The sequence below is a fragment of the Protopterus annectens genome, chromosome 4.part0 (assembly GCF_019279795.1).
Source record: "Protopterus annectens isolate FY-2018-M chromosome 4.part0, PAN1.0, whole genome shotgun sequence".
Classification (NCBI taxonomy): Eukaryota; Metazoa; Chordata; order Ceratodontiformes; family Protopteridae; genus Protopterus; species Protopterus annectens.
The window spans coordinates 1,752,440,071-1,752,464,790 of NC_056733.1; the positions used below are offsets into that span (position 1 = coordinate 1,752,440,071).

At 37.3% G+C, this 24,720-nt stretch overlaps 1 protein-coding gene across 2 annotated transcripts in view; it reads left to right on the forward strand.

The window, feature by feature from the left end:
- The window catches only part of NRG2 (neuregulin 2), a 675,057-nt gene that overhangs the window by 197,139 nt on the left and 453,198 nt on the right, over window positions 1–24,720 (forward strand). For both annotated transcript variants that reach the window (XM_044069465.1, XM_044069464.1), the window contains exon 3: window positions 8,171–8,289. In XM_044069465.1, the coding sequence (XP_043925400.1) occupies window positions 8,171–8,289 (119 nt within the window). The remainder of the gene's footprint in view (window positions 1–8,170; window positions 8,290–24,720) is intronic.

A 24,720-nucleotide genomic window follows, 5' to 3' on the forward strand; every position in this document is an offset into this window, starting at 1 on the left:
TTCATGCAAAAAACTGGATGTCCATTACTCAGGACTGATGGGTCCTCAACATTGTATCCAGGGGTACAAATTCTACTTCCATTCACTGCCAACCCAAAGTGGGTTTCCAGACCTTCCTTCAAACCAGTGGGCAGAGGCTCAAAAGCAAGTACTTTCCCTGCTCAATATCAGTGCTATTCAACCTGCTCCAGTCGAACAAAGGGGTCAGGGTTTCTACTCAAGACTTTTCCTTGTACGCAGAAAAGAAGGCTCTTGGCACCCAATCCTGGATCTTTCAATTCTCAACAACTTTCTGGTGGTCCCAAAATTCAAGATGCTTACCCTGCAACAGCTTCTTCCTATGCTAGCCAAGGATGCCTGGTTAGTCACTCTAGACTTAAAAGAAGCTTATCTGCACATCCTCATAAGGGAGTCATGCAGGAAATATCTACGCTTTAGGGCAGGCTCTATGCACTATCAGTTTTCTGCACTTCCCTTTGGCTTATCTACTGTGCCCAGAGTATTCACAAATTGCCTGGCTCCAGCCATTGCATGCTGCAGGCAGAGAAATATCCAAATTTTCCCATACTTAGACAACTGCCTGATTCAGGTGGACAGTCAGAAATTGCTACTTCAGCACCTGGCATTTGTAAAACGCCTTCTCACTTCATTGGGGTACACCATCAATGAAAATAAATCACAAGTGGTACCCAGTCAAAACATTGTACTCCTGTGAGAAACAACTTCCCAGAAGGCATTTCTCACTTCAGAAAAACAGGTCTCTCTAACAAACTACTTCAAACAAATGGCCACCAGAACCCAGCTATCTGCAAGAAAAATACTGCAAGCCATAGGGTTCATGGCTTCATGTATTCTGCTAATTCCATATGCAAGACTGTATATGAGGAAACTTCAATGGTACTTAAAAAGTATTTGGTCACAACATTCTCAGGAACTGGAATAAGTCATTCCTATCATACCTTGTCTAAGGGCAGAGTTTCTTTGGTGGGCAGAAGCATGCAACCACAACAAGGGACTGCATTTCACTCAACCCTTTACCGCCCAAACCCTGACAACAGATGCATCAGACTATGCATGGGGGGGTGCAGATGACAGACAAATGCATTCAGGACCACTGGAGCCTTGGACAGATTCTCCTGCACATCAATCAAAAAGAGATGCTAGCTGTATAGAATGCTCTGACAGCTTTCAGATACCTAATCCTTCCAGGACAACTGCTGATAAAAACAGACAACACCACAGTTATGTGATACATAAACAAGCAGGGGGAACCCATTCTTACCCACTCTGCAGGTTAGCCATGGCCCTGTGGAACACAGCCTTGAGCAACCAAGTACAACTACAAGCACAATTCCTGCCAGGCAAACAAAATTCACTGGCAGACAACTTAAACAGAAATCTCTTAGACCCACACCTTCAACCTTCTGATCCAGAGGTGGGGGACACCGGAGGTGGACCTCTTTGCCTCCCCCAAGAACCACCAGTTAAGCAAATACTGCACCAGGAACCCTCACAGCAGGGCCTGGAAGGTGGATGCCCTATCCTTCCAATGGAAAAACCTCTCAGTCTATGCCTTTCCCCCTCTGCCCCTTCCCTCAAGAGTACTACTCAAGATAAAACAGGACAGGCCAAGGGCAATTCTTATTGCCCCAGACTGGCTGTGCCAGTACTGGGTACCCCTCCTATGCAACCTGACAATGGTGCCACCCTAGCACCTACACCAGTCTCCTACCCTGCTGTCTCAGCAGGAGGGACAGATTTTGCATCCACAATTGCAAACCCTAAACCTCGCAGCCTGGCTTATCCACTGAATACCTAACCACCAACCCTCAGCACACAGGTGCTGTATATCAATCTTGAAGCCAGAAGGCCTAGTAAAAGGAAATCCTATGCTGAAAAGTGGAAAAGGTATTGTTCTTGGAATCAATCTAAAGGAAAGGACACAGCAGTGCTCTCCTTACCACTAATCCTGGATTACCTAGCAGAGCTATGACACAGAGGCCTATCCTTTTCCTCCTTTAAGATTCATGCCTCTGCCATGTCAGCTCATTAAAATACTGAGCCACCTCATTTCTCTCACCCTCTCATCAAACAGTTCCTGAGAGGGGCTAACAACTTAAGACCCCCTAGAAAAGCACCCAACCCTGCCTGGGACCTTAACTTTGTACTGGAAAAGCTCATGCTTCCCCCTTTTGAATCTGCTGCCTCAGCAGAGTTAAAATTCCTCTCTTGGAAAACAGCATTGTTTTTAGCCATAACTTCAGTTAGAAGAGTGTCTGAGTTACAGGCACTAATGGCTATGGAACCCTTCATTATTTTCCATGCTGACAGGATTTCCCTCAGGGCTAACCCGTCCTTTATGCCTAAGGTGGTGTCTAGTGTGGCTCTAAACCAATCCATCCATTTACCAACCTTCTTCCCTAACCCTCAGAATAAAGGGAAAAGGATCCTGCACTCCTTGGACATGCACAGACAACTCAGGTTCTACCTTGACAGGACTAAGCCTTTCAGAAAATCTGATCAGCTGTTAGTCAGCTTTGCTACAGGGGCAGAGGGTAAGGCCATTTCAAAACAAACCATTTCCAAATGGATAGCACACTGCATGCATTTCTGCTACAAGCACCATGGAAATCCTACCCCAAACGGGATCAGAACATATTCCACTAGGGCTACTTCTACCTCTACAACATTTCTCAGGTAAGTCCCTACCAGGGACAGTCTGAAAGCTGCAACTTGGAATTCTGTACACACCTTCCCCAAGCATTACCACTTACCTATCTTTTCCATATCCAGGGTTGGATTTGCTACAGCAGTTTTGCAAGGCCTACTAGCCAACCCTAACACTTCTTGACTGCCTCCACCCATCCTCAGCTTTGGGAATCAACCCAAGTGTGATGACTGCAACAGTGAAACATGAAGAACATAGTACAGTTGTGTACACTTACTATAAATGTAGATGTTCGAATGTATTCACTATTGCAGTCCTGGTTTCCTTCCCTACAGCCCCCTGTTTTTTTCTGTCTTTCTATCTCTCCTCTCTATGGCCATTCCTAATGGCATTGGTATTTACTTTTTACTGGTGGTGTTCCCCACCATATACTAGCTCCCTACTTGGGGGATCCTGACATTTGGGGCAAGAAAAACTGATGTAATGACATTGGCTGCCTGTTTTATACCCCTGATGACTTGACATCATGGAAGAAGCGACAGCATCTGACGCAGAAATACTAAGACTCTGGTATTCAGGCCGACTGAGGGCTAACTGAAGGCAGATAACCCAAGTGTGATGACTGCAACAGTGAATACACTCGAACATCTGCATTTATGGTAAGTGTACACAACTGTACTATCTTCACTGTACAGTGATCTCCATTCAAAAGCTTTGTGTTTTCAAAAACTCAGTCACATGGTCTTGACCATATGGCTTTTGAGTTTCTGAAAACTCGATTAACTGATACGGACTCACAGTCAGCAGTATACAAATCAATAATTATCTACAGAAGTCAGTAGTGCATGTTGATTTGCTGTTCTGTGAGACAACTGTATGTTTAAAAGCACGTCAATTTTGTCTTTTGTACTTAAATGGAAAAGACACCAGTGGATCTTTCAACAAAGACAAATTCCCTCTTATATTTTGTTGTATCTGCTACAATATTGCAAAAAACATGGCTCATTGGGGAGATTTCTGGGATTACTAATCCATGCACATACTTCAGTGCCTCTCTTATTCAATTTTGCAGAGGTGACTGCAGTTTTACACACTCTGACTGGTTAACATGTGATACGGAAAGGCTTGACTTGCACAACCAAATATGAGTGCATAAATGCTCACATGCTGATTAATGTGACTGTAATAAATTACATTCATGAAACACTTAAACTGTTGCATAAAGCAGAAGAACAGGAACAAGAATCCTGAAAGGTGAGTGAGGCAGCCTGGGGTGGTATGTTTATGATTACTGGCAAGTCTTCTGTAACGCAGTGCCAATCTATTTCACAGGTCATAAGGGCAATCAAATCAGCCTCAGTGGTTACATTTTTGTTTTAGTTGATAAAGTACTACTTAGAATGTAAGATTGAAGAAGTAAGGTTTGTTCTCTTGATGTACACAAATCTGAGTCAATTTTTTCTAGCTTCACAGGATACCATCAAAAATGTCATGCATGATGTTATTTTCTATTTTAGATAAGTTAACCCGGTCATTGTGAATATACAGATTGGGATAGTTGTCAGTTCTAGACTGTCTTACTCCCATTGTAGTGAATACTAGCAGTTGATTGTTCATTTCACTGATGTAGAAGAACAAAGCCATGGCCATGATCCAGATGACCCGAGCTTAAATAGTGGCTTTGGTGCAGATCCAGGCCAGCAGGAGGGTATGAAATCAACAGTTTATATCAGCTCACCTGTCCTGGGGGAAGAATAATGGAGTATTATTGCTGCTGTTCTACATGTGGCTTGCTAGACAACAGGATTTGCAGGATATGGGCTTGTTATTGCAAGCCAGTGAAGGTGGTACTCATAGGCATGCTTATGCACATAAGCGCATTCCAACGGAAGACATTTAATACACCCCATGGGTGGTGAAGCACCAACTAGGTGTCACGTTTGAGAAACCTAATCACAAAGGCACTGATGGCAACCTGTAAGACAACTCTCAAGGAATGTACAAGGGCTGATAGTTGCCAATCAGAAGGGAAGGAACAAAATAAAAAAAAAATAGGAGTACATTATTTTATTTACACAGAATGCCATATTTTGAGCTATTCTGTAACAAACCATTGTTTGTGAAAATAGAACCTACTATAAAATGCTGATTTACAAAATTGTGAGGACTGGAAATAGCAAAGAAATAATGTCTGAAACAATGTCCGAAACATGAAAGGGTGAAAAAATGTACTTTAAATGTTTTGTACAGGGGCAAGCCCCCTGCACTCCTTATGTGGGGACTTGCCCCCTCAAACGTCTATATACTAACACCATAGTTGCACCAAGATGAAGAAGTCAGAAATGTACTAAAGAAGTAAGTCATTGCCAGAGTACAATTACAAATTGCACTGGTTATGCTCCTCTGGGTTTTTATTCAGGCTACCGAGAATCAAGGAATTTCACCTTGATCATCTGTAGAGGAACCTTGAAAGTACCCTTTGATATGTTATTGGACTTAAACTGTGCAAAATAAATTGGCTTCGATGACAGAATTGTCTAAAAGGGATGTTACTCTTTACTGTTACAGGACAAAAAGGCATACTGACTTTATTCATTTAGATATTTACTAGCTTGCTTATTTACTTGTATCTTTCTTGTTTGGTGGAAATGTACTCTTGTGGCTTATTTCTATTTTTCTTGGTGTAACAGTAAAAATTTCATGAAAGTACTATTATAAATTACCTTTTGCACAAAGATTTTTTTAAAGAAAGTTTTTATTAACATATTTACAGTATATACACAGAAAGGAAGAAATTCAGCATCACATATTGTCATACAATGATAGGAACACGTTGAATTGTCAAGATAATCTTATACAATTAACACATTAAGAGTCTTGGTATTTCAATTCTTTGAACGTAGGAACTATGTTCAGTTTGCACTTTTTTGTAATAACTTTTCTGGCAACTGCCAAAAAAGACTTTATAGAGGGAGTTTAACAGCAGAAATGCACAAAAGCAGTCTAGCGTATGATCTGAGGATTATAACCTGATTTATACAGTAAAATCAAAAAATGTACGCCAATAACAGAACATGCCTTTTAGCAGGTAAAAGCATTATAAGTCAACACAGTTTTGTGCAAAATGCTGCATCAGTTTTAAGACAAGTAGGACTAGCGTACAATGTATAGTTTTCTATAATGTTCCCTTACAACTACATGCAACTTAGAGCAGTTAATGTATTAAGTCCTCATCCTTAACAGTGATTGATGGTGACTATCTCATTTTAAACCTAGTTCTTTATAAAAGAGACTGCAATAGCTTTCTTTGTATTTCAGTTTATTATTCCTGTTACCCAATTTAAAGCTATAAAACACTACTTGAAGAAAAAAAAAACACATTTCTTGTAAGCTGGACTACTTACTTGTGTGTTTTGCTGGGGTCCAGAATGCCACTTTGTCAGCAAGTAAACCCCTGTTACTTCTTCAGTTAATTAGATTATGTTATGAATTTATTGCAATTTGCATCATAGTTTATCTCCAGGGAAATTTTAAAAGACCTACCCTCTCAAACGTGGGAGGCTTTGTTCCATACACCCTGATTTGTTATGAATAACCTCAGATGTGACACTGCACTGGGACAAAGTGACTAACTCAGATATAGCGGTCTCTGTGATTTCAGTCATCATCCCTGTTTTTGTGCTACTAAAAGCAGGCATCATTCTCTTTCTACTATAGACAAGGTGAAGTGTTATCTCCTGTAGTGTGTGCTTCAGCTCTGTATCTGCAAGGGACATTTCCACAGAGGCATGTGTGATATGCATTTTCGAAGACCATCCTTCATTTGCAGAGCTGTTTAACAGGGCATTCTGCCTTAAGCATGTCATTCCTAAGTTTGTTTCTTATCAGGTTTTCAGTTATTTACTACTTGATCGCCCAAAATACTAACCAATACTCATTTAAGGAGTAAACTGAAAACAAAATGCTATGTGTGTGTAAGTAGATCTTAGAGATGGACTCCTGGACAAGCTATTATTCAATGTACTTTATTTTTCTCTAATATAGCTGTGTTTCTTTGTCTTCTTCTTCTTCTTCTTTCGGCTGCTCCCATTAAGGGTCACCACAGCAGACCATCTGTCTTCATCTCTTTCTGTCCTCCGCATCTTGATCTGTCACACCAACCACCCGCATGTCCTCTCTCACCACATCCATGAACCTTATCTTAGGCCTTCCTCTTTTCCTGCTACTTGGCAGCTTCATCCTTAGCATCATTACTCTCTTCTTCACTGTCTTCCACACCCACCATTACTCTGAACTGTTGATCCCAAGTATTTAAACTCATCCACCTTCGCCACCTCTACTCCTTGCATCCTCACCATTCCTCTATCCTCCCTCTCATTCACACAGATATATTCTGTCTTAGTCCTGCTGACCTTTATAACTCTTCTCTCTAGAGCATATCTCCACCTCTCCTCCACATGTTCCTTATGCTCACAACAGATCACAATGTCATCTGCAAACATCATAGTCCACGGGGACTCCTGTCTGATCTCGTCTGTCAACCTGTCCATCACCATTGCAAATAAGAAAGGGCTCAGAGCTGATCCTTGATGTAATCCCACCTCCACCTTAAACGCATCTGTCACTTCCACCGCAGACCTCACCGCTGTCACACTACCCTCGTACATATCCTGTACCACTTTTACATACTTCTCTGACACTCTCGGCTTCCTCATACAATACCACAACCCCTCTATAGACACCCTGTCATATGCTTTCTCTAAGTCCACAAAGACACAATGCAACTCCTTCTGACCTTCTCTGTACTTCAACATCAACACTCTCAGAGCAAACATCGCATCTGTAGTGCTCTTTCCTGGCATGAAACCATACTGCTGATCATTAATCATCACCTCCCTTCTTAACCTAGCTTCCACTACTCTTTCCCATAACTTCATGCTATGACTGATCAGTTTAATCCCTCTGTAGTTACTACAGCTCTGCACATCACCTTTATATCTGTGTTTCTTTGTACACATATAAAAATACCAGTAATAAATATCCACTCCAAGAAAAACACCTGTACAAACTACTTTGGTTCTGAGCATGCTCCATTACTAGCAGTTGTTAAGCAGTCCTAGTTCCAACAAAAATCAGTTAAGACATTTTTTCTACTACACAGGAAGAAGTAGACAAGAACTATTTATAATGTGAGTCCACCTGAAAGATCTAAATATATGGTGAGCAGTCTAAGTACATTATTTTTTTTCAATGAGCATTTTTTCCTGTATTGCTTTGTAAAATGATAAGTCTATTGAAAATGCCATGTGATCACCAAATGTCAACCAGGTAAACATACTTTCATGAGCTATAGGCTAATACTGTGCATTACAAAGCAAACTAAAGCTAGTGAAATCTGTTTAAGCTATGCACAATGCACATGTCCTCTTATAATCCAATATTACTTTGTTATATTGAATGTATCCACTCTAATGTTTGTTTTTGTTTTCTTTGTTTCTGCAGAAAGAGCTCCAAACTTACAATACATAAGGTTAGCATGGAACATGCTGGAGAGTACACTTGTGAAGCCGAGAATTCAGTCGGGAAAGACTCTGCAAAAGTGACTGTTAACGTCAGAAGTGGTAAGCAGGATTCTAAGCATCGGTGCATTCTTACAGAAGCAAATTAGTCCTTATTTAGTAATTATCCATATTATGTATGCATAATCAGTTATATGTTCTACATGCCAGTAGACTGCCAACAGTCATCGTAAATGGATACCTCATGAAAGATATTATGAAAAATAATAGTTCACAATCCAGATTCTACATACATTTGCTTTTATATTCACTTTATTGTTGTCTGTACACAGCATAATTATTAGTTGTTGAACTGAATATTTTTTCATATAATGCATTGCAATTGATAACCAAGCATATATAAAAAGTAGTTTCAGCATTGTACTGGGTCAGCAGTGATTGTATTAAAACAAACATGTTTTAAGCATTTATCCACAGTCTGCCCTCAGTTAGCTAAATCTTACTTTTGGGGGGGGGGGTGAAATGAGTGCTGGTTAACAGATCACACATATTTTAAACAGCTGAAGAACATTGCTGTGGAATGTTAAATGTCTCCTATAATGCCATTCAAAAATGAAATAGCTTTTATTTCTTTGTATCAGTGTAGTACAGAGTATGAAATACAACTAAACTGTATTTTATTCCGAACAAGTCAAATTAACCCTTATCAGCAATGCAGCCCATAAGGCGGTGTTAGATTCACAGAACTGTTGTTCTGCTCAAAAGGTGAAGAGAAATGGGCACATTTGGTGCTGGATGGACATACATAAGTATAAGAGTGAAATCATGCTCCTTTCAGTAAGTGGCCATGGATAGAGGGTGCTTCATATATGAAGTACTTCATATGAATGCAGTATGCCATACTCTTCTCATGTGCAGTGAAATCCAGGTGTGGCAATAAAAGAAACCAGGGCAGGAAGAGTCTGTCAGGCTTGGTAATCTGTGCAAACTATAGAGACAAAGTGGTGTAAGTACTGTGGTAGGCATACAGGCCAAAGTAAGAATACACTATATAACATAATACAGCATGTAATCTGAGACATGCTCACTGTCTGCGGGAAAAATGCAGATAAAAGTGAGGGAATATAGCATGACAGCCTCAATGCCCAGTACTGTTAGACTGCCATTAGCAGAGGCATCTATAGCTGAAATACGCATTATGTAATGTGGGATTGGGAGAGACTGGAACAAACCATGTGTTTGTTGGTATATTCAGCATATATGCTTATACTCTACTGATGTGTTATGCTTTTCTTCATGTTTTACTAATACAGATGTGGGAACTGCATTATGCAGCACAGCACATATAAACAGAAGTGGGTAGCACAAGTCATAAAACCATGTGACAGATACCTTAGTCTTATTACCTGTTCTTCCACACTAGCCCCTATGTGCATTTCTTACTAGGGCTTTGTAGTCCAAGAGTGACTTTATCAGAATACCTGCTATGGATGCAAAGCCCATGCCTACACCTAGGTAAAGAGGGAGGGGATTTTTGTTAATACCAGGTGGGGTAGCATGGTGGCTCAATGGTTACATTCTCTATTTCACAAGTACAGGCTGTTAGGTTCAGTCAGTGCTGACCACTGTTCACTGATTGCATGGAGTTTGCATGCTCACCCTGTGTCTGAATGGGCTTTCTATAAGTATTCTTGTTGTCTGTGAAAAACATGCAGGTCAATAAATGAATAAATTAAAAAAAAAAAAAAAAATATATATATATATATATATATATATATATATATATATATAAAAACTAAACATCTACGACACTTAATTTTATTCAGAATACATATGCATATAAATAATTTTGTGTGTGTGTGTGTGTGTGTGTGTGTGTGTGTGTGTGTGTGTGTGTGTGTGTGTGTGTGTGTGTGTGTGCGCACAGAACAGTAGTCAGATTGTGGTCTTACAAGGTAGTTAGCTTTGAGGAATTTTGTTTGTAGGTTACTGATTGCAAAAGGAAAACTGTGAGTTGTTTTTTTGTATTTTTTTGAACTGGTAGTGCAGTATTGTGTGTTATTATTTCTAAAGTTGGTTCATGATTACATAATGATATTATATACACAAAGGCATAGCTAGGGAGAAGTGAAGGGGCAACCACACTGGATGCAAGGTCTTATTGGGCACAATCAGTTGATGCTTAAAAGTCAGTAGTGCACTGATAGCATTTAGAAATTAATGCCAATAGTGCATTTGCAGTGAGTTCTAAAGCTCTTGTGTACTTCATGTGTGGTATGAGTAGCAAACTGCATATTTTAATTAAGAAAGAGTTTTGTTGTCCCTCAACAGAAAAATTGAGGAGTGTACTAGAAAAGGGATTGGCACAGGACACCAAAGTAGTTTGCTATGGCTGTGTGTGTGTGTGTGTGTGTGTGTGTGTGTGTGTGTGTGTGTGTGTGTGTGTGTGTGTGTGTGTGTGTGTGTGAGTGCGTGTTTACATTTTAATTGAGGAAATGGTTTTATTACCACAATTAAATCAGTCACTGAAAACAGCTTTCTGGTCTAAAGTTCAAATTTTATTTTGCAAGAAAGTTTAATAAAAAAATGGCATGTTTCCACTGGAAGTTCACTGTTCTAGCCTCATCCCCCCAACTGTATGCTCCAGACATAGACTTTCAAAAAGATCCACAAAAGACATTGCCTTATAGAACATTCTGAGGTCACCTCTTAACCTATAAAACAAAATACAACGACAGCTCCTGAACCCTTTCTAAATAGCTCAACTTTTCAGTTCAGTCTTCTTTTAAGTAAGGAGCCATTGTACCTACTCGGGACCTTTCTAGTGGCTTGTAATCAGCCTTGTGTTCAGTAATGGGTTTGATAAGAGAGGTGGGTGTAATGCTGGGTCCTTTTGTCCAACCTCATGATGCTACATTTATTTTCAATAAAGGTGAGATCAATTACTGCTCTACCAAGTGTGCATTTTTTACTATGTTGTCAAACACTGATATTATATTTTATTGGAATAATTATGTAATGTAACATAATTATGTAATGCAATTTTCAGTTAACAGCATATTTGATTATCCACAGTCATTTCCTACTTTTATATCTAAGCGGAATAGTCTAACTAAGGTTACTACCTTTCTTTGTGAGCAAAGCTGGGCCAAGGTCTCAAGCTTTGCACCTCCCTTAACCCCACTCATCTCCTCCCCTATCCCCACCCACTTTCTGCCAATTTCATGATGTCATGGTCGCATCGGAGAGAGGCAGAATGCTGTCTTTTCCTGACTTGCAGTGTATCTGCCGATTTAACAAACTCTGATAGTCGTTTTTTAGACAGAATAATGGTTTATAAGTGTTTTCAGACTAACAAACAATCGGTTTGATTTATGGATAATGCAGAAAAAATGGATAGGTAGCAACCACTAAGTCCAACAAGAAGTGGCCACATAACAGCTCTGTGGGATATCTATGCTGTGGAAGAGACACTACAAATCACATTGACTTATGTAATGCTGCTTAGAAAGCATTTTACCTACAACATGTGCACTGACATTAAATGAAACCCTCTTGTGTAATTCTTTTGTATGACATTGACTGCATCATAATTTTCATAAACACTGTATGCTAACCTGGTCAAAAATGTAGAAATAATTATATCTTGGATATATCTGGATCTCTCAAAAATATTTAAGATGTTGTCAAAAAGTAGTATGTCTTCTGTGAACATATATTACTGATGTTGTCAACTTCTTCCCTTTATGGAGTGTTTCTAGAAAACATTACCTGCAGAAGTTTGCAGGTTTGGGAGGAAGAAGAGATGTGAACCAGTGTTTGTTTACAATATTTCTGTTTCTCTTTGTGGTTTGTGTTTGGTAGACACAACACTAGCAGTGCAAGATAGCAGTTTGAAGCAGCATAACACAATATCTTATGCAAATGGGCCTATTAAATGCTTTGGGCGTAACTGAGACATACTTGCTTGACTGGCTTGCTGGAAGGAGCAAAACTGTGGTTGACTGAGAAAAGAATTTTGAAAGGAAACCTAATTTTCAAGTCAGATTTATTTATTCATTTAATTGCCTTTGATTACTGGAAATTCTGACTGAGCAAGTCCCTTTTCATGTATTTGCTAAAACAGCAACAATTAAAATATACAATCTGAATGGAGGTGTATATAAATTGAAAGATGATCTTCATATTGTATATATTACATATCTCGTGTAGCAGGTTTATCTCACACACATCTGTAGAACATTCAGCATTATTTAACAGTGTGTGAGCATATTCACATTTTTAATTTTACTAAATTAATAACAAATTAAGCATATGTATAGTTTATCCTTGCGGTTAAAATCCATGAGACCTCAAAGCTGTAGATAAAGTCAGTTAATTTCAAATGTGAAACAGCTTGACTCACTGAAAATCTGACCTTTTCACATGGTTCTATTTCATCTTTGCACTGTTGTATGCTGATAGTGGAATAAATTGTGCAGATTCCTTTGTTTCTTTAGATTTAAACAAATGCATAAGAAAGAGAAAAACTTGAAAAAGGTTTTATAGAAAATCATTATTCTCTATAGCCTGCTTGCATTTATCATACCCATCTGGGTAGTTGATAGTAAAGAAAAATGTAGTCCAGTCTATTAATCTGCTGGACACCTGCATTCAATATTCAATCATTTCTGTTGAGATACTGATCTGTGCCTGGAATTGTAATAGTAATCAGTGAGAAATGGTCAAGTGAAAAGATAGTGCATGGCATTAGTGATCCTGGGATCCATTAATATGCCTAGGGTGCCATTTCACTACGATCCAGCTTTGATGTGAACAGTAGCTGTTTGGACACAGTTGCTTTTGTTACTGAGTGTGTCTTGTGATGAAGATAGTTGATACCATGAGCCGAGGCTCTTGTTGATATGCTTAACTGTTAGGTGTTATAAAGATGAGGCTTTGGTTAGGTCTCTGTGACTGGTGAATAATTTATGTGCATTTATTTAATTATGTAAGAGATTCTGCAACATAAATACATAAATGAAGTATAAAATTGGAAATATTTATAGATCTGTATGTTCACTGACTTGGATGTCAAGCTTACAGCATTCTGTCCTGTAATACAGTTGTCAAAACACTAAGCCAAATTTATTTAATTTTATTCTATCAAATTAATTATTATTTTTTTTTAATTCTGATACACAGATAGCGGGATTATTTTAAAGTAACTGAATGACTGACTTCAACTGTAAAGGGAACTGTATTTCATTATATTCATATTCATTATATAACGTATTTGACACTTTTTATTATTGCTTTCTGTATTTAGTATTCGGTCCCTGATCTGGTGTTAACTTCCCAACAGCTTGTTATAGGGATAAACTGAGTCAGAAATTACCTTCTAAACCAAATGGATGTGGCAATTTAGCAACCTATAATATAGTGATTAATCCTGAAACTTTTGTGAGTAATTCAAATTTTCTATATCTTTTCATCAACATACTTTTCAAGTTCCTGCAGATAGCATATTCCAAACGTACAGAATATAGTCTGTATTTCAGAAGACATATGAATCAGTGAGGCACAAAGTGTTATAATGATCACCCAGGAGGAAGTGCAGATTATCTTTAAAATTAGGCTACAAAAATATGCTTTCCTGATTTTGATAGACACACAATATTTGCATTTAGATTGCAGACTACAAATGCACCTAAATCTTTAGTGATACTGTTATTACTATAATGTTAACATTTTGTAGTCTTAATTCATATCCATTTTACAAAAAAAAGAACTCATAATACTACATTCCTGGTGAGTACAACTGCACTTTAAGACTTTTCATTAAAGTAATTATGATGACACGTTTGTAATCATAAGCATATTTTGTTGTCTAGACCATATTTTTACAACAGTTTTTAAGAAGTTTTTAACAACTTTTGTATAGATGAAAAATAATCCAAGAAGTCATCTAACTGCAGGGCCTTGTGGAGCACTTGTAACACACATCTAGACAGGCAGGTGACCTCCCATTCTGACATCTAGCATCCTATTGTGTATAACCCGTGTTTTACCCATTGCATTATATATGAACCAAAATGTAACGCTTTATTTTCTCAATCATTTCTTTCTAAGGAATATTGCTAAATAACTTACTAAGATCAAGATAAGTAGGATGCAGCATCAGTCTTCATTTAAGTGCTGATGTTACAGCTGCACACAAAATCACAAGATTCAGAAAACCTTCTGTCTCCTAAACAAATCTACACTGTTCTGTGTCTAACAAATGTAGGTCCTATGCATCATTTTGAATAAGCTGCAGTCTGTCTCTCTCACGCTCTTTCTCAATGATTTTATACAAAACTCTGGTCAGGATGAAGGGTTCAAAATTGCTTAGGTGTGACGTGACCCCTTCTTTCTGAACTGGAGGCACTAAACCCTGTCTTCATAGATGAGACCTTGAATCTGTATATGATACCATACATTGTGTTTTCAGATCTGCTGAAGTTGGCACTTTTTAGCTTTACTTATGGCAACAGTTTCCAGAGTTATGCTATAAAGGATCTCTCCTACTGTTTCTATAGCATATTAACACGTCATCTTATTATGAACTTTACAAGATATTTTCTACAAATGTATTCTCTCTATATACAATGATTGGCTCATTACTTTAATTTGTATTATTAACAAGTTGTATTCCCATTTTTCATTTCAGTTTTTTACTGTAACTGAAGTACACATTAAATTAAGTCTGAGATCATGCTGCATTCATAGTTAGGCCTGGAAGATTTGATAAGAAGTGATAATCTAGGCTTGTAGGGAAATTTTTGAAAGCTAAATAGTACTTTGTCTCTTGTGTATATTTTATTAATTTTTGGATTCTACACAAGTTTTTTTTTATTTAATCCATGTGTATATCTGTGATTTACTGGTATATATATATATATATATATATATATATATATATATCTATATATATGTATTCATGAATGTGAATGTTAAAAAAGAAGTGCACCTAAGCACAGTACTTCATTTCCCCAGGGATTATTTTCTTCCCCATAGAATAATTCCCTGACTTCTGTGTGTTAAAAAGCATAAGTTAGCAATTTCATTCCATTCTGTGGCATTTCTGACCTACGCAGTTAACCTACTGTGTACCATGCTAATGAAATCTTGTGGTACTTTCTTTAAAATTTATTTCTCTTGATCTTGCATCATTTTACATATCATATGTTAAAGTTTCTTGCTAAGGAAAAACACACAAAAGTATGTGTAGTTCTCTTTTGTTATTTATATTCACATGTGTCATAAAGCTATTCAGGCTGTAAGGATTCACAGCTCTATTACAATGTATTGATACATCCTCACCCCTGGGTCCATGATCCTACTGAGTCTTTCCTTACCTCCGAATGTTCTATACACTTCAAAAACAGGGGATAATTTAAACCTATAGGAATACATGCAAAGTTAAGCAAGGGGTATGCATAACAAAGGGGGTATAATAAGATCCAAAGCTAGTCACTGTTAAGAAAAGCACACAAAAGCCTTTGTTATTTAAAACTCTGTATGAAATAAAATGTTCATTTAATGCTAAATGACTGTTACTAAGCAAAATATGTTTATGAGAACCTTGTATTAATTTCAAGTTGTGTATTTACTGAACACATTTATATTTTTGTAAACTTGGTATTCAGGAATAAAAGTATTGAAAAAAAGATATGAGTATGACGGGAAACAAACAGTTTGCTGGTGTTTTTTTTTTGGGGGGGGAGGTTTGGATGTGCATTGCCAATTTTAATTGACTAATTCAGGGATGTTTTCTAAGGTGGGAAATATTATACCCTGGCCGAGGGTGGGGAGTAAGGTGTGGAAGGAGTGCTGATGCAGCATCTGATACTCAAATTCCAGTTCTTTTCAAATTCTATGCTATCTCATCTCTTTGCAGTCTCCTCTCCAGGCACAGTTATATAGGAAAACAAATCTGTAAGAGTCAGAGCACCATTACTTACTAACATGCTTACTGAGGATTCTCTAACTTAGCTTACAATGTCCTTCCTAAGTGACTAGGGCTTTATATGCTCATCAGCTGTGCCATTACAGAGCATTGTGGTCAAAAGTAACTTTCTAGCTTTCCAGGAAAATTAGGTTATACAAGCAGTCAAATGTATAAAAAATGTAATTTAGTAATAATTAGTTACTGCACTACCACTCCAGACTAGACTATGTAAAATTCATGACTAGGTAAAGAACATATGTTCTTATTTTTCTGCCAAGTAGGTCCTTTAATAATATTATTAAATTAATTGACAGTATTTAATTTGCATGCAGATCAACTTGGATCAGTCTGACTAGTACAAGCAGTTTCAAATGGCAAAGTCAGTGAACCTAAACATGTGTATCTACAAAGCTATACATATCTGTCTATAATAGACACACACACACACACACACACACACACACACACACACACACACACACAAGCAAATGGTAAAAAGGTTACAGAGACACACCATTCAGTAAAAACTGCAAGAAAGACTCTTCACTGTAATACCTCAAACCTCCTATAGTGGAAGCCCATAAAATATAAACAAATGACCTCTTGACGACATTGTTTCTGCTACATAGCTTCTGGGTACATTCAAGCGAACAAAGCCAAACCCCACTAGCTGTAGATATGCAATATTTCAGACCAATATATGATATGGCTGTATATGCAAAGTACTTAGAAGTTGCAAAAGACAACTCATAGAGTGGGAAAAAGCTGGTTAAACTGATCAAACATGCCAGCTTTTTTTTCTGCACAGCACAGCAGGCATTGGGGAATTTAACCTTCCCCAACTGTAGTGCAATAATTAGTGTCCACCCAAAAAAAACAATGGTTTTCTTCATTTTTTTTTTGTTTTGTTTTGTTTTTTGATCGGCTGCTGAGCAACAAGTTGGGTTTGATCAATTGCCTTTGCAATGTATTGTTTTTATATGGGTCTACTAAAGCCGAAACCCATATGGTCGAGAACATATGTACGACTTTTGAAATTTTAAACGTAAAAAAAAAAAAAAAAAGAAAGAAAACTTACCTACACATTGCTATGGGGGGGCTGCACCCCCTCACCCCCTGCAATTTAAATATATCAACTCCGAGATCGCACTAGAGTGCGCAAGATGGGAATCTTCCCATTCCGCAGTAAAAAGAAATGCCCGTTCTGCATGATCGAGATTTCAAAAGTCAATCATATGGTCTCGGCCATATGGGTTTCAGCTTTCTGAAATTTCAATCATGTGTAGGGAACCCATACATACATGTATATATCTATATCTATATATATATATATATATATATATATATATATATATATATATATATATATATATATATCACACTTCATAAGCTCTAACTTTCAAAACTTCAAACTTCATATGGTCAAGACCATAACATCAAAAGTTTGAAACTTCAATAAAAAAAAAATAAAACAACATTTTTTTATTTTTACCTTTGCACTCCCCCTACACCCCCCTCCAAATTAAATATTCCAACTCCAAGATCACACTACAGTAAAGAGAATGGTAAATTTCCCATTCAGCTATGAACGGCAATCTCCATTTAAACCATTCAAAGTTTCAAAACTTCGATCTTATGGCCTTGACTATATGAAGTTCAAAGTTTTGAAATTTACAGCTTCCAAAGTAGACCCATATATATATATATATATATATATATATATATATATATATATATATATATATATATATATATATATATATATATATATAAAATCTATTTTTTTTCAGTGTGAGTGTTGGTTTAAATATAAATATGTTTGTTTGTCTGTGTGCGTGGGTGTGTGTGTGTGTGTGTGTGTGTGTGTGTGTGTGTGTGTGTGTGTGTGTGTGTGTGTGTGTGTGTGTGTGTGTGCATGTGTGTGTGTGTGTGTGTGTGTGTGTGTGTGTGTGTGTGTGTGTGTGCGTGTGTATATGTGTGTGTGTGTGTGTGTGTGTGTGTGTGTGTGTGTGTGTGTGTGTGTGTGTGTGTGTGTGTGAGTATCTATACATACATATATATATATATATATATATATATATATATATATATATATATATGTATATATCTATGTATATACACGTTTCTGGAAACAGCTTTTGAGAGAATAACTTGCTTGCAAAACCTGTGTGGAATAGTGTTGAATGTCATAAAAGAAATTCAGTCATGAATGCGCTGCTATTCTGTTTTAGCCAATACTTTATCAGCAAATGCTCTTGATTACACATATCCCCCAAAATCCAGTGTGTTTACAGCATTTTATGTACATTATTGCCAGTGATTAGTTTGGTGTTGCCTCTTTTCATCAGTATAATGTCAACATTCCTTCACCCTGATTATGCATTTTTACCAAAGTGAACTAGTAAAATAAACAGACAACAGTAATTTCCCTCCAATATGCTTTATCAAACAGGGCAGGAATAATTATGTTATTTTTTTCTTTTGCAGGATTATAGTTTGTATCTCTAGTCAAAGCTTCAGGAACATGTTGTGGAATGTCTTTATCCTTTACACATACAGCTCCCTGGAGACTCCTCTTTGGAACACACTTTGTACCAAAAGGTCTGCAACCTGACTCCATCAAGACACATTGGCCAACATGTAGCCCTAGAGTCATCTGCACCTTTTAAGTTGTCTTGGGCTACTGAGAATAAATCCATCTTGCTTCAGATTTAGACATTTTATTTCTATACCATACCTTCTTGTAGAATCAACCCCAACTATTAATATATAAGTAGCATACAGTACAACACAGTGATCAGTATGTGACCAGGGCTTCCCAGCCACTATGCCATATATCTATATCTATATGCTATATATATATCTATATATATATATATATATATATATATATATATATATATATATAGATATATATATCTATATCTATATGCTATATATATATCTATATGCTATACATACATACTACTTAGTTTTTTACAGTGCTTTTGGTAGAGTATACATGTCTTTCCTGTTTATATATAATTTTTTTCTGGGTTCTTCAGTTTCCTCCTATCTCTCAGTGCCTTACTATAGTTTATTTTGTGATCCTCCAAACTGCTCAAAAATTGAGTGAAGGAATGTATTTACAGTCTGCAGTACAATCATGCCCTGTACAAAATAAGTTTCTGTGCTTTGCATCCACAGATTGCCAGAACTGGCTATGCCTATCCCATGACAATTTACTGAATTGAACAGGTAATTAGAGAAAACTTTGAGACAGTTACCAGGGCTATAGATGAGGGAAAGGTGGTCCACACAGCCTACCTAGACCTCACAAAGGCCTTTGACATCATTCCCCACTCAGGTATTATAGACTATCTCACCAGCCTGAACATAAACCTCTATGTCACGAGATGGGTTGCCAACTGGCTCATGGACAGAACCCACATGGTAAGAGTTGCAGGAGTTAGGTCTGACTCTAAACCGATTACAAGTGGTGTTCCCCAGGGCTCAGTCAAAGGACCCCTCCTTTTTGGCATTATACTTCTCAGAGGTACAGGCAAGCACAGGAGGACTATGGCTTACCAAGTTTGTAGACGACTGCAAACTAGGGACTGTAATTGACTCTCCGGCTGACACAGACATCCTCCAAAAGGGTCTCTCTGAGACAGATACCTGGTGTCAAAACCATGGTCTCAAACTAAATGCCAGAAAGTGCATAGTCATCCCCTTTGGAAAAAACAAAGTACCCACAAACTACCACATAGGCGGTATCCCCGTAAATACAGAAGACGTAATAAGGGATCTCGGGACTCAAATAGATAGTAACCTCTTCTTTGATAATCACATTTCCAAAGTGGTTAGAAAATCTTTCTATGTGGGCCACCTAATCACAAAAGGGTTTGCATCCAGATCAAAAGAGGTCACTGGGCCCCTCTACGCATCACTCATCAGACCCATCATATCAATGCCCCATTTGGGATGTACCTCACAAGACACCTGCAACAACTGGAAAGACCACAGAAGTTCCTCACCAAGAGGATCACTGGCCTCAAGCAGATGCCCTATGCAGCTCGACTGAAGAAACTCCAGCTGTACTCAGTTGCATACCGCCTACTTAGAGGTGATCTCTGCCTGACATACAAGGCCATGTCCAACTCAGAATTGATGGACATGCTCCACCTAAAGAAAACCATATCCCCTCGAGCGACATGCTGCAAGGATCTAAATATCACCACAACAATAAATAGGATGTGCTGGAGGGATAGATTCCTGTCCCAGAGACTTCCCCTGCTCTGAAGCAAGATTCCAATCTACATTAGGCAGAGCTCCTCACTAACCCTCTTCAAGAGAAACCTTGACGAGTGGATGGGAAACAGAAAGTTTACCCCAGGGATCACTTCAATGGCTTTGCTGGACAGAGGCACAGGGAACTAATCTAAGGCAGTGGCAAAATCCAACACATTCCAGCTAGGCTTATAAATGCCTTCGGGCAGATAGCCTAGTACCTACCTATGAACCTATAAAAAAAAAAATGAATGAATGAATGAATGAACAAACACATCTGATTTTCATTCGACTTTACTCATATTAAACATAATGGTGTTATGCCTTTTGTTAATTTCAGAGAATATTGTAATTGCTATTGTGGAGTGCTTAAAAGAATCCTAAGATAATGTCAGAATGATATGTAAAATATTACCATCACTAGATGGATTTCATACTATTTGTTATAGAATATTTAGATTAGCAGAGTTGATTAATGTTTGTTGGATGTTTACTTGAAGTTTAATACTTCACTCAATCAATCTCTGGATAAAGTCACTCAAAAAGATTGGATCTTTAATGTTTTATACATTCCAAACCTTTTTTTTAACAATTAAATGTTATTGAATGTATCTTTCCAAAGGCAGGTGCCATAAATCATAAATCAAGACAGCAGGATTTTGATACGCAAGTATGTCTTTCCTGTAGTTGATTGGAAGCTCAGTGATCCCAAAACATTTGATTGTACATCCAACAAAGTAGATTTTCTTAATTTGCTAACTCCAATTTTTGTGCGAAAACATTTGCAGATACCCAATTACTTTTAATCATGTAGAAAGGAAACCTCTCTTCAAATGATAAATTCATTTCAGAGTTATTTTTTTTAACTGCATAATCAAAGTAATGTGTTTTTCTACAGATGGTCCCAGACTATGGTTTTATATCATGAGCATCTAAAATACAACTATTTCTTAAAGAGTTTGTTGCTACAGAATTCATTATGTAAAGAACATGGGTGAGCTATACTACATAAACATATTAAATTCTCTCATTTTTGGCCAGTGAAATGTTGCTTTTATTTATTAAACACAAAATTAATTAACAAGCACACAAGAAAAAAATATCCCAACGATAACCAGGTACCTCTGCAACAAGTAATAAACAATCCAGTGGCAAAAAACAAGCAAAGGCAATGCTCCAGGTTCTCCAAAAGATTTAATGTCTGCAAACACAAGCGCTTTCACTAAATGCTTCTTCAGGTGTTGTTCTTCTTCTTTCGGCTTTTTCCGGTTAGGGTTCGCCACAGCGGAATTCTGGTCTGCTAATGATTGGCAGTAGATTTTTACAGTGCCAGCTCGACACCCAACCTTCAACGAAGGCACATCCATTTTATGCATCTCTTTCGAACGCCACTCAACCACGGGGAGGGCATGCAGACTCCACACAGAAGGTGCTCCAGCCAAGAATCGAACAGGAGAACCTCTTGCTATGAGGTAACAATGCTACCGCTGCACCACCGTGGCTAATGCTTCTTCAGGTGTATACCATATTAGTGTAAAACACCATTCTTATACCATTCAATCATAGTCACATGATCAACCATTTAAGATTTAAAGGTATAAAGAATTATCAAAACAACACATAAAAACACATGTAGAAAGCATATCACATACATGAAAAGTGTATCAAAAACATAAAAAATATAAAGTACACATTTAAAATATTCATAAAGATGTAAAACTATCTATGTAATGGTCTAGTTTTTAGAATGGGTCTCAAAGGTATATGGTTATTAAGGCCATGTCCTACATCTGCCCTTAGCCTCACAATGTAGTCAGCCTCTAGCGCTTCTGCTCTACTTCTAATGTCACCTCCCCTTTGACCCTTAAAACATATACTCCACTATTATTTTCCTTTTTTTGCTCTTTGAACCAAAATATATCAATCAGTCATGACAAAGCAAATAAACTTGACAAATTCCACTCTGCCAGTGTGAGAGGAAATGGAATTTTTAGTGTGATAGATGTATATCATTTTGACGTTATGATTTAAATAAAAAAGTACAGGTTCTCATTTCAATCACCTGATAATGAGGGAAATTAATAAAATGATAGTTATAGCAAAGACTGAGAGTGCAGTAATTGGAGGTGAGATTGCATGCCATTAAGTTGCAAATGGTCTTAAGAGTCAGGACTATGACTTCATTGTAAAAGTAATGACAGCGATGATTTATTCCAGGGAATTGTTATGGCTAGGCTTGTATAGGCCCTAGGGCTGATAGCCTAGTACCAACCTATGAACCTATAAAGATATATATCCATATTCAAACTGCAGATCTTATTTGATAAGATTTTGTATCAATAGTAAGTTGAAGTAGCTAAGGCCTTGTTTTCTTTTACATAGCATTAATTATAAAAAGCCAACTTAAAATGGATTCCTGGAAACCGAATAAATGTATCTGTAGAACAAGATAATACCATGAAGGCCCATTTTTTGGTATTGCATGTACAAATGTAATAAGAAACATTTAGAGTAATTCAGATGCATTAATAAAGTGCAAGGTTCACAGTGTAATAGGAAAAATATTTCTGAAATTTTGTGGTAAAATTTTCCTTTATCTTGGACAGAAGAATAGTTAGGATAGCTGGCACTCTGTGCAGCTGTCTGGCATCCCCTTAATCTACGATGACGAGCAAAAAAATCCTCTTCTGCTCTGAAATTGTACCAAGCCACTTGCTACAGATGAAATAAATGACTCACATGAAGCAGACCAGCCATAACTGGAAAGACAGTCCTGATGTTCCAGTCTGAATGCTGGTACTGCTGTATCACACTGTTGTCATCTGCCAGTGGTACCCCGTATTAATGCATACCTCCTGCCCCTTACTTACTGCACCCAGGATGGACAGCTCCCACTATCCTATCCTTAGTACAGACCCGATACTAGATGAGATAACCCCTACTAGTTCTCCTATTCAAATCCTAGCTTTAAATTTATTAAAGTAAAGGTAATGATACATTTTGAAAAAATTCTTTACAATATCTCAGCAACCACTCAAGTTGCACACGTATTGTCAACAGCATTTTATTCATCTAGCTGAGAGCTTTCGTATGAGGTAAGGAGTTCTGTCTGTGTTACTTGGTTGTTGAAATATTTAGAAAAATGTGAACATTATATCTATATAAATTAATATTATAAAAACAACAGTTAATATCTATGGTTGTGATATTTAGAAAAATGTGAAAATTGAATCTATATAAATTAATATCATAAAAACAACAGTTAATATCTATTTACCTGCACTAGACAGAAGTCAGATATTAATGCATTTGAGTTTGCCATTGTGTAAGCTTTAAGATGAAATATTTTAAAACCTTGTACATGGCATGGTTTTAGAATTGTTGCAAATATGAAAGAGCAATATTTGACGCCTAGAGGCATCAGTAGGAGTTAACTGCAGATGCACCTGGAGGCGTCACTCGGATGTATTGCGTTAAGACTAGTTTATAGTTGCTCACCTAATTCACAAGCAATAAAAATCACCAGATCTCACAGAAAGAACTGCAAATTCTCAGTAAAATATTGGCAAAATGTAGCCCAGTACAGATCCATCCATATATCTAAAAGCACAGAAAATGTAAATGTGCACAAAAAAATACTATGAAGGTGCTAAGCATATATTTTCTTTTGATCAGCAATTACTATGGTAACACTTGCATATAGATCATATTTTGAACTGCTCTTTAAGAGCATCTTTAAAAGCTGTAGTTGTTTATTACAAGTCTAGAGAAGGCTCTTTCCCCCAACAGCAGATTTAAATGGAGACTATACCAAGACAGAGTTATAGTTAGAGCTTCTACATTTATATGTGTGTTCTCAAGTATTGGGAGTTTTACCTTTTAAGGTGGAGAGTGATTTAATACCTTAATATACTAAAAGAAATGTTGCCCTGTGAGTTATCGATAGGCACACAGCATTTTGGAGTAGCTTGCAATGGTGTAGCAAAGGCATTGATAGTAGAATAAATCTTCAGATTTTTTCCTAACAATCTGAATCCTGTGGTTATTGTGGGCAGAGTAGATTACAAGGAATTGGAGATCACATTCAAGTTTAGACATTGGAATGTTTTTGGCAACTGCTGAACGGTCAGCTAATATATGCATGTTGTGTATCTGTTCTGCATTAGGTGATTGTCCTACCATAATGTTATGATTCTCATTTGTCTTCGCTACTTTTTATCCATCATGTCATACAATAGAGTTTGGTTAAACAATGTTGCGGGTGCAAATATTATTGAACATTTACTGATGTA